Source organism: Myotis brandtii, unplaced genomic scaffold (genome assembly GCF_000412655.1).
Source record: "Myotis brandtii unplaced genomic scaffold, ASM41265v1 scaffold1557, whole genome shotgun sequence".
Lineage (NCBI taxonomy): Eukaryota > Metazoa > Chordata > Mammalia > Chiroptera > Vespertilionidae > Myotis > Myotis brandtii.
This window is the reverse complement of record NW_005355651.1, coordinates 369601-378930: the sequence shown is the minus strand read 5'-3', so window position 1 is coordinate 378930 and position 9330 is coordinate 369601. Positions and strand designations below refer to the sequence as shown.

The window sequence follows — 9330 nt, the reverse complement described above, 5'->3', positions numbered from 1 at the left end:
GGTGAGACACGGCCTGGCCATGGGGTGAGACGCGGCCTGGCTATGGGGGTGAGACGCGGCCCGGCCATGAGGGTGAGACGCGGCCTGGCCATGGGGGTGACACATGGCCTGGCCATACGGTGAGACGCGCCACTCACTCAGCTGTGAGGAGAAAACTATTGGAGACGCGGGCCGAGCGCAGAGAGACTTATAACTTTCCCGCGGCCCCAGGCCCGCAGGCGGCTGGTCCGGATGGAGGCTCACCTCAGGCTTTAGAGTAAAGGAAGCGTCCCCCCGCCCCCCTCCTGCCGCTGCTCTGAACCCCAGACGCCCACTCCCAGCGATGGGGCCTGGAATGGCCTCCGCTGACCTCCACTCTTCCGACCCGACGCTCCACTTCGCTCTCCACATCCAGTCACGTCTCGTCTCATCGGCCCCGAAGAAATGCTGTCGATTGACAGGCCCATGGCCCCTGAGGGTGTGGTGGGCACACGGCACAGAAATTCCTTCTTTCATTCAACACTGAGCCCCGATCGATGGAGATAACGATACAACAAGTGAAAGCAACAGCACAACCATCTCTAACCTCTGCCCTGAGGCAAAGGAGACCTGGGGAGTGAGTGTCGCTGGGCGGCTCTCCGGGGCCCACCAGGTGGCTGGGGACCACGGAGGGGATTTCTGGAGCGAATGTCTGACGCCGTGAGGAGGGGTGACTAGAGTCTCAGGTGGAAAGTCGGGAGACCCGGTTGCTAACTCTGCGTTTTCCTCGATAGAATAAACTCATCGCCATTTCATTGTCTATGTGTCAGAACATGCGATGCATTTGCCTGGAGTGACGTTGTTTATCCTCTCAAGACGCCCCAGGTTCCAGGTGAGAAGCACGAAGGATCCAGGTCCTGCAACCGATTTCAAACCAGATCCCCACGTGCCCACGGCCTGAGCTGCCTGGACGCTCTGACGGTGCGGTTTGAGCAGGTCCCTCCTCTGTGATAAGGGGTGTGGGCTCTAAATGCCGAGGTCCCCTCAGCTCTGAGTGTCCAAGCTCACAGTGGTCAAGAACCCCTGACCGGTCCAGACATAAGGAACTCACACAGCCCTGGCCGGTGTGGCTCCGTGGACAGGGCGTCGGCCTGCAGATCCAAGGGTCCCGGGTTCGATTCTGGTCAAGGGCACGCACCTTGGTTGCAGGCTCCTCCCTGGTCCAGGCCCTGGTCGGGGCTCGCGCAGGAGGCAACCCATCGATGTTTCTCTCACATCAATGTTTCTCTCTGAATCGAGCCAGCGCTGCTTGCTGAGAGCACTGCCTTGAACATGTGCAGGGCCTGGGTCAGCACCCCCATCAGGCCGCAGACAAGCGCAGCATCAACCTTCAGAGAGGCCGTGTCTCTGAGGAGAACGTCAGTTCTGCAAAGAACTCTTAGGAAACTCCGTTTCCCGATTGTGCTTTTACTGGGAGAGCTGACATTTATCCTGATGGGACGTTTCCTTAATCCCTTAGTGACTTGTAGCTGAAACAACAACCTACAGAGGGAAAACCCCGTGCGACTGCAGTGCTCCCCCGTAAGTGCTCTGCTCTCGGACGACAGGCCATTAAAGGACAATCTCTTAGCCCGGCCGGCGTGGCTCAGGGGTTGAGCATCGACTCCCGGTCAGGGCACAGGCCCGGGTTGCGGGCTCGATCCCAGTGTGGGGCGTGCAGGAGGCAGCCGGTCCATGATTCTCTCTCATCGCTGATGTTCCTATCTCTCTCTCCCTCTCCCTTCCTCTCTGAAATCAATAAAAATATATTTTTTAAAAATCAGGAGACCTATTAGCTGCTTATTTGTGCATCTTCGTAGCTCTTTCTTAACGTTGAATAAGGGGCATATCGAATGGATATTGGCCTCCAGGTATGACAATAAAATACTCATAAAAATAATAAGTTGAATGGTTGCTTTTTTAAAAAAAAAAAAGCATCTCACGTCTTATTCACCTGTGACACCCTCTGGCTTTTGTTCGCGGTGAGTGTTTGGATTCCTGCTTCCGTGTCGTTGCTAGGAATTGGTCTGTTTAGGTTTGCCGTTTCTTCCTGTTCGGTCCTGGCAGGTCGTGCGCTGCTGGACGCGTATCTGTACCCCCAGGCTGCCCCTCGGTGGGGAGGTAGCCATGGACAGTATTCTCCAACGACCCTGTGTATTTCTCTGGTGTCGGCTGTAGCCTCGTTCACTTATGACTTCAGTGACTTGAGCGCTTTCTTTCCTGGAGAGTTTGCCTGAAGGTTTGTCAGTTTTGTATCTTTTCAAAGAACAAGCCCCCAGTTTCATTACGGTTTCCTCTGGGGTGTTTTCATCTCCGTGGCGTTCACAGCCGCTCCGATCTTTATTAGTCCTGCCTGCTGTTCGTTCTTCTCTTCCCAGTTCCCTTGGTGGGAAGGTGGGTTGTTTATTTGAGCTTTTTATTGTTTCTCGAACCTGTGTGGCTACGAGCCTCCTCTTAGAACTGACTTAGTTGTGTCCCAGAAGTTTGGGGAAGTTGTGTTTCTCATTATTTGTCTCGGGGTCATTTTTTCTTTCCTGCTTGACTTCCTGTTGGACCGGCTGGTTGCCTCCTCGCCTGGTGTTGGTCTCCACGTGTGCGCGTGTCTTTCCCGCTTTCTTCCCGCTGTTGATTTCTAGTTTCACGCCACTGTGGTCGCAAAGGGTGCTTGATGGATTTCAATCTTCTTGAATGTATTGAGGCTTGTGCGCCTGAAATAGAACTTTATCCAGTTTCTGAATGAACTTTTCTATAAATGTCTAATATGACATTTAAAGCCGTTATCTTATTATTAATTTTCTGTCCGGATGATTTATCCATTGACGTGAGTGGGCAGAACGACCCCTACTATTACGGGATGACTGTCAATGTCTGTATTTGCGTCTATTAATAATTACTTCTTATACTGAGGTGTCCATATACTGGGTGCATAGATATTTATGATGGCACGGCCTTTTCTGGGGCTGACCCCTTTATCGGTATGTAATGCCTTTTTTTGCATTCTTTGTTTTAAAGTCTATTTTGTCTGATATGAGGATTGCTAAGCCAGCTTTTCATTTCTATCTGCATGCAGTATCTTTGTCCATCCCTTCGCTTTCCGCCCGTGTGTGTCCTTAGATTTCAAGTGAGGCTCTTACAAGAAGCACATAGACCAGTCCTGTTCCTTAGTCCATTCATCCACCCCTTGTCTTTTTACTGGAGCATTTAATTCATTTACATTTAAAGTGACTACTGATAAGTATGTGCTTGTGGCCGTTTTGTTCATTGTCTTTGTAGTTTTTCTCTGTTCCTTTCCTCTACTGATTGCCTTTGTGGTTTGTGGTTTTCCTCAGTGTTTTGCTGGGTCCCTTTCTCTTCATTTTCTGTGTGTCTTTCGTAGGTTTTGGTTTGTGGCTCCCATAGGGTAACGTGTACCACTCCGTGTCGACAGCAGCCCGGTGAGGCCGATAGGCATGTACGTACAACTACATTCTTACTCCCCTCCCACCTTCATGTTTGTGAGGTCATATTTTAGATCTTTTCATTTTGTGTGAAACTATGACAACATCAGTTTGTTGTTGTTGTTAATCCTCACCCGAGGGTATTTCTCCACTGATTTTTAGGGAGAGTGGGAGAGAGAGGGAAAGATAAACACATCGGTGGGTTGCCTCCTGCACGAGCCCTGACCAAGGCCCAGGCCGAGGAGGACCCTGCAACCAAGGTGCATGCCCTTGACTGGAATCGAACCTGGGACCCTTTGGTCCGCAGGCCGATGCTCTATCCACTGAGCTACACCGGCCAGGGCTACAATATCAGTTTTTTTTAAAGGCCTAGGCCCTCCATGGGTGATGAAACACCTCCAAAATGAAGTTTAAAAAGAAACACCAGCCCTGGCGTACAGCCGAAAGCTCGGTGCCTTTGTGTTTCGCTCTCAATTCCAGGAAGAATATTTTAAAGCTCCGTGCCCAGCTCCACGTCTTAACATAAAACTTGTCCATTTCCCTTTCAAGAGCTGGTCTCGACAATTGCACTGTCTAATGACTGAGTGAGAAATTGGGCTCCTGGCCGGCCCAGCAGGCTCGCTCTGATGCTCCGCCAAGATCAGGGACCGGCTAACGAGGCCTCGCCGCGCGTGGCGCTGGGTTATTGATGGCCCTGGAGCAGCTCTACCCTTTGAAACCCCGTGAGCCGGGCTTGTTATCACCGCAGGAGTGACTTCCACGCCGCGGGCTCATGATTCATGGGGAGCGTCTCCTGTCATCTGTCTTGTCTTCATGGCGTTACCTTCAGCGGGTGCCCCTCGGTGTCCGCGGTAGCCGAGGGCAGGGGCCATGGTGGGTGTGCTATCACCGCACCCCCTCTTCATGCGTCGCCCCCTCTCCTGCCGAACCATCTGATCGTATCGCAGGCACCTCCCAGGACTCCCGCGGCGAGGTGGCCTCTGCCCGGACCCTTCGGTGCGTCTTTCACTGGAAGCCATGGCCGTCTTTGTTCTTCACGCAAACATCCATGTTCCCATGGAGCAGCGGCTCTCCACGCGGCTGCAAAGGGCTGTACCAACCCGGCTCCACCTCAGAGATCCTAGGGACTCGGGGTTCCCTGGGGTGGCATCTCGGAGCCTCTGACCGCACAGCTGCCGGGCCGATTCTCACGGCGTCCGGGACGCGTCCGAGTTAGGGGAACTGCCTGGGGGAGGGCTTTCTGAGGCTTCCCGTTCACTTCCGTACAAAGACCAGCACACAGCCCTCAAGCGGTGCTTTCGGGGGACCTGCCCGAGGAAGGTGATGGTTCCGGTTTCAGAGATTGAGCAACAACATTCATCTCCAGACCATGAGCCGCTTTTGCTTCTCAGGGGACACATTTCCAGAAATCCCAAGGGAGGGCCGCAGCGTAACAAACCACCACGTCTACCGCGGACCCTGTCCTTCGCGCCTCCTCCCTCTTCCCTTCCTCGCCAAACACAAAGGAGACGCACGGCACGTCTGAAGCCACAAGACGCCAATAGGTCGCTGAGGTCGGGCTGGAGAGGCCGTGGGAGACTTGTGTGAGGACACCCCCTCCTTCCATCTGCGCCCCAAGTCCTCTTCTCCTTCTGTGGGAGCAGCGGGGGGGGGGGGTCTCAGAGAGGCGGGGCCTCCAGCCCTCACCTAAGGCGTCTGCACACCTGCATGGCTAACTCAGCGTGTGGGAGCCCCACTCGGGCCTGATGACAAGCACGTCAGCTACGAGGACCCGTCGGGCGTGTATCCACACCTGGGGTCACTCAGAAACCGGGTCGCACGGAGGCCACCCTGTGCCGTTACAGACAAGTCCAAGCAGGAAGTTGATTTCTTTAATCCTCACCCAAGAGCATTTTTCCATTGATTTTAGAGAGAGTGGAAGGGAGAGGGAAAGACAGAGAGAAACATCCATGTGAGAGAGACACATCGATGGGTTGCCTCCTGCACACGCCCTGACCAGGGCCGGGGCAGGGGAGGAGCCTGCAACCGAGGAACGTGCCCTTGACCGGAATCGAACCCAGGACCCTTGGGTCTGCAGGCCGATGCTCTATCCACTGGGCAATACCAGCCAGGGCTGCACAAACTATTTTTAAATGTGATCCTGAGTCCAATCACTTCGTTCCGAGTCACACACGGTGCCGTGACCAGGCCTCGGATGGAGTCAGTGGCTCGGGTGTTGGCTCCGCGTCAGCCATGGGTCCCTCGGTTCCTCGTCTGCTGGACTCTCAACGCTCCTTCCCGTCCCGTTTCCCAGCTGTCGGAGTCGCCTCGCAGTCTTGGTGCCCCGTGACCACCTGTCTCTGATCCTTCCTCTGCTTCCCTTTTGCAGATCCTGTTCATGGGCATGATGACGGAGCACTACCACTACCTCTTCACCACCCTGGTAAGCACGCCCCAGACACGCATCTGTGACCGCAGACACACGTCCGTGACCGCAGACACGCATCTGTGACCGCAGACACACGTCCGTGACCGCAGACACACATCTGTGACCGCAGACACGCATCCGTGACCGCAGACACACATCTGTGACCGCAGACACACGTCTGTGACCGCAGACACGCGTCCGTGACAGCAGACACGCGTCTGTGACAGGAGCACCCCGTGTCTCAGAGGCGGCATCCCCTCCGTCCGAGGCAGCCCTTGCCATGGGGCTGGGACGGACTCTTCTAGAATCCTCTAAATCCAGGAACGCGGAGGAGCAAGCTTCTCTCTTTCTTTAAACCAGCTCCATGCACGTGCATCCAGGAAGGGGTTAACGTGAAACTTCCATCACATGGAAGCTGCTGACGTGCAAACCATTCATAAGAAGCCTCGACCCCGTGTTCCGTGTGCACGGGAGGCACGCTGTGTGTCCTGGTTCTGTGATCCGACCTGGTCCCTCCCCCCGCACCCCATCCAGGAGAGCTGGGTCAAGAGGGGTCGCCTGTCGGTGTCTGAGGACCATTCAGAAGGGCAGCTTGGGAGACGTTGGCACATGGAACACTTTGCACCTAAGAAAGAGCATGACCCTCAGACTGAGAAATGTTTTTAAAAGTTGTAACACCCTAGATGTTGAGAGATGACCAGATTAAGGGAGAATGGTTTGGGGTGTTTAACACATCAAAATGGTATGATAGCTCTCATTCAATCAGTTTCAAAAGTCAGGCCCCCACCCCTCTACACACAAACACACCACTTACACACACACACACACACACCACCTACACGAGAAGAAAACACAGCCCCAGCCTCCGCTCTAATCCGTAAGGATGTGCTGACTGCGATCTCCTCGGACGCTGGGGGGTCAGTAAGGGTACCATCTGCCCAGGACGCCTGGCGAGTGGGCTGGCGGGCGGGAGAGATAAGGGATTCGGAACCAGGACCAGGCAGCGTCACACACAGGTCCTGGCTCGGGTGTGTGTGAGGCCAGAGGGTGCAGAGGGCAGCGGGGGAGCTGTCACGTGACCGCTCTGGGCTTGGGCGGAGGTTCTGAGTCCACGTTTCTGGTCCCGTGGGCATCTCTCCCCGTTGGCATCACGGCCACTTGCGCGGTCGGAGAGTCAGGGACCTTAGAACCGTGTGGCTGCTCACACGCAGCCCCCCCACCTCCAGGGGCCCCTGGGTTTACTCCCGGCAGCTGACCACCTGCCCGGGACGTCCCAGCGTCCCCAGCGGGACGCGCCCCGAAGCTCCGGTTCTGCCGAGACGTGAGAAGGAGGAGGAGCGAGGGCACCTCAGGAGGCTGGTCTTCCGGGCAGACCCCTGGGGAACGGACAGGTGTCCTCAGGTCTTGGTTCTCGTCCTCACTCCACGGACATTGAAGATCAGGCCTTGGATCCCCGCCCTCTCCCGGCGTAGAAGCTCGGTCCCAGGCCAGCCTGACCGCCCCACATTCAGTGGGCTCCTCTTAGCTCCCTGCGTCCCGTCCGTGGGCTGCTGCACCACTCGGGACCCGTAGGCTCTGGAAGTTTCCGTCCTCCCTCCTCTGGCTGCAGGAGCTCCTGCCGTTTACTGAGTGTGATAAAGGAATCGCTCGTTCCTGGGATTCATCCTTTAAATTTGCTGATTTCATGCCTTCCCTTGCTTTGTCTGGGTGCTGCCCAGCTTTGCTTTCATGTTCTTGCCGTTCTTCCCCGTGAGTGTTAACAAAGCTTAGAGAAGGACACCCCGCGGTGCAGGGGAGAGAAGGGGGCAGCATGAGGGCAGAGCGAGGGCAGAGAGCCTTTCCTGACCCTGAGCTGGGCGCGCGGCGCTGAGCTCTCGGAGTTCTGGCCTCTGCTCCGGGTTCTCTGGGGAAGGGCAGTGGGTGAGAGCCCGTCAGACCTCCCTCCTGCGCAGCCTCAGGGCTCCCACGCGACTCCTGCCCGTGGCTCCCTCACCTCGGACAACGGGCTGCCTTCCTCACCCAGTGACGTCACAGTAGGGCTTTTATTAAATAGACTTTTTTTTATTGATTTCAGAGAGGAAGGGAGAGGGGAGAGAGATAGAGACATCCATGATGAGAGAGAATCACTGGTCAGCCGCCTCCTGCACGCCCCACACGGGGGATCGAGCCCACAGCCGGGCATGTGCCCTGGACTGGATTTGCACCCGGGACCCCTCAGTCCACAGGCCGACGCTCAACCCCTGAGCCAAGCCGGCTAGAGCCTTGTTAGGGCTTTTATGGAAGCTTTTTTCTGTTCAATGATACTTTGAAAGGTTGGTTTAGACTTAAACGGGTTATATATTTTTAATCACACCGTTCACAGTCTGGCCTTTTTATAGAAAAGGTGAGGTTACCACATGTGTCTATTTTAAATGTGAATCCACTCATGCACGTCTGGTTTGGCTCAGCCTTGTCTGTGATGGAAAACATGGGGGGAGGCTCTTTTCCTGAGACCTTGCTGGGGGGGGAGCGGGTTCTCCTGTGAAGACACCGCCCCCCGCACACACGCACACACACACCCGCACACACACACACCCGCACACACCCGCACACACACGCACACACACCTGCACACACCCACACGCATGCACACACACACACGCACACACGCACACGCAGGTGCTCCAGCAGGTGCGGGGGAGCTTCTGTTCTCCCTGGAGAGGGGGGACCTTTTGTTCCTCCTCCGAGCTGGTGCGGCACACGCACGCACACACACGCACGCACACACGCACACGCACACCCGCGCACACACACGCACACACGCACACACAGGTGCTCCAGCAGGTGCAGGGGAGCTTCTGTTCTCCCTGAAGAGGGGGAACCTTTTGTTCCTCCTCCCAGCTGGTGCTGTGAGCACCGTCCTGCCCTCGCTGTGGGACGCGGGGGATGGTGTCCTTTCCGCCGAGGGAACTTCCTGTCCAATGCTGGGCAGTTTCCAATCTCCCTCCTTTGAAGATGTGGGAGGTGAGATGGTCTTTCCTGGGGGACCACGTGCCTCAGACCCCAGCTGCCTGATAAAATAAAGGCATTGCCGGCCGGCGTGGCTCATGGTTGAGCGTCGACCTGTGAACCAGGAGGTCAGGGTTCGATTCCCGGTCAGGGCACATGCCCGGGCTGCGGGCTCGAGCCCCAGTGTGGGGGCATGCAGGAGGCAGCCGGTCCATGACTCTCTCTCATCACTGATGTTTCTCTCTCCCTCTCCCTTCCTCTCTGAAATCAATAAAAAAAAATTTTAATCTTTTTAATAAAATAAAACAAAGGTATTGATCCAAAGGACACAAAGACCCTGCCAGTTCCCCGGTGAGGATCCTGGAAGCAGAGCCTGGCTTCTCGGAGTCTCCCAGGCCATCCAGGCGCCCGCGGGCTATCGGCAGCAGCTCCCTCGGGTTGCTCTGCCCTCGGGCTGCGGACAACGGACGGGGACAGAGCTGCTTCCTGCCTGGGGGGCCC

The 9330-nt window shown here is 55.9% G+C and overlaps 1 protein-coding gene across 1 annotated transcript in view; it reads left to right on the top strand.

Annotated features, from left to right (window-relative positions):
• GRIK1 (glutamate receptor, ionotropic, kainate 1) overlaps positions 1-9330 on the top strand; it is a 152192-nt gene that overhangs the window by 98590 nt on the left and 44272 nt on the right. The window contains exons 9-10 of the mRNA XM_014536046.1: positions 5803-5856; positions 7068-7162. Of these exons, the coding sequence (XP_014391532.1) occupies positions 5803-5856; positions 7068-7162 (149 nt within the window). The remainder of the gene's footprint in view (positions 1-5802; positions 5857-7067; positions 7163-9330) is intronic.